The sequence below is a fragment of the Carassius gibelio genome, chromosome B5, assembly GCF_023724105.1.
Source record: "Carassius gibelio isolate Cgi1373 ecotype wild population from Czech Republic chromosome B5, carGib1.2-hapl.c, whole genome shotgun sequence".
Taxonomy (NCBI): Eukaryota; Metazoa; Chordata; class Actinopteri; order Cypriniformes; family Cyprinidae; genus Carassius; species Carassius gibelio.
Genome location: NC_068400.1, coordinates 10,583,285 through 10,584,894, shown reverse-complemented (window position 1 = coordinate 10,584,894; position 1,610 = coordinate 10,583,285). Strand labels below are relative to the sequence as shown.

Here is a 1,610-nt window from a genome sequence, read left to right as displayed (position 1 = left end):
TATCATATCGTATCATATATATCAGGTGTGTTCAGGTGTTGTTCTGTGTGTGTTCCTGATGCAGCGCTGCTCGTCTCCGTCCACACATGCGTCCAGATCGAGCGTCCGCTACTTCATCATGAAGAGCAGTAACATGAGGAACATCGATCTGTCCCAGCAGAGGGGAATCTGGTCCACGACGCCCAACAACGAGCACAAGCTCACGCGAGCCTTCATCGAGAGCAGCGCAGTCTTCCTCATCTTCTCCGTTCAGGGATCCGGACACTTCCAGGTCTGTTTCCCTCCGCTCGGTTTACCATGACACAAACAGCACTTACACCCTCCTACAGATCACCCCGGTTTAAAAAAGGACAATAAATTGCCAAGTCACATTTATTTACTGTATTTTCCGGACTATAAGTCACACTTTTTTTCATAGTTTGGCTGGTCCTGCGACTTATAGTCAGGTGCAATTGAAGACATAGAGCGCCCTCTCGTGGCTGTAGATGGTAATGATTTCTCTTGGTTCTAAATAAATGCGACATATAGTCCAGTGCGACTTATGTTTTTTTCCTCATCATGACGTATTTTGGGACTGATGCGACTTATACTCAGGTGCGACTTATAGTCCGAAAAATACGGTATGTGTATTACAAAAACTCTGAACTGACAAAAAAAAATCTACTTCTAATTCTGAAGTAATATGATTTATTTATCTTTTAAAGTATTTCCTCTCTTCAAAGAAAACATTTATAACTTCATTTATAACATTTATAACTTTATCAGAAAAAAACAAAAAAAAACTTTTTTTTCTTTTCAAATAATATGTGTGTGTGTGGGCAGGGGTACGCGCGCATGGCGTCGGCGGTCAGCGGCGAGCGCTGTCTGGACTGGGGTTCGTCCGGTCTGGGCGGTGTGTTCGGGGTGGAATGGATCCGTAAGGAGAGTCTGGCGTTCCAGCTCACGCAGCAGCTGCTCAACCCCTGGAACGACAACAAGAGAGTCCAGATCAGCCGAGACGCTCAGGTCAGAACACACACACACACTCACACACACACACACACACACAGTGATGATGATGATGAGGGTTCATGTGTGATCTGTGTGTGTCTGAGCAGGAGCTGGAGCCGCAGACAGGAAGTCAGTTACTGCAGCTCTGGGAGCGACTCTGAGCCCATCACATGCATCGCTGTGATCTTTGTGTCATTTATGAGGATTAATGCACTTAAATCTTCTTCCTTCTGGCTGTAGAACGTAAAAATGAACGTCAGCGATTAAATGTTTTATGAATCTTGTGTTTTTAAATCGTCACCGAATGCGTTGGCTCTGATCAGTTCACTGTGCTGCTTTTAATTGCTGTGCAAATGTTTTTGTCATCTATGATGACTTTGCACAAGGTGTTCACTATCGCAGGGTTGAAAGGTTTGTTTAGCAGATAAAGAGGAAGAGATGAAATATTTAGTGAGACAGAAGGACAGCTTGGAGTTTCTGTGTTCTTGGTTCATTGTTTTGTCTGTAAGCTGATCATTAACTGACACGTTTATGTTGTGAATTAAACACTGAAAGCTGCTATAATAATCCAGCCGGGCATTCTCAGTGAAAACTAAATAAAGTTGAGTTTTCTGAGGGTC

At 43.7% G+C, this 1,610-nt stretch overlaps 1 protein-coding gene across 2 annotated transcripts in view; it reads left to right on the top strand.

Moving 5' to 3' along the window:
• LOC127958165 (3'-5' RNA helicase YTHDC2) overlaps positions 1–1,610 on the top strand; it is a 15,238-nt gene extending 13,628 nt beyond the window's left edge. For both annotated transcript variants that reach the window (XM_052556965.1, XM_052556966.1), the window contains exons 27-29: positions 65–271; positions 823–1,005; positions 1,098–1,610. In XM_052556965.1, the coding sequence (XP_052412925.1) occupies positions 65–271; positions 823–1,005; positions 1,098–1,151 (444 nt within the window). In that variant the 3' untranslated portion in view covers positions 1,152–1,610. The remainder of the gene's footprint in view (positions 1–64; positions 272–822; positions 1,006–1,097) is intronic.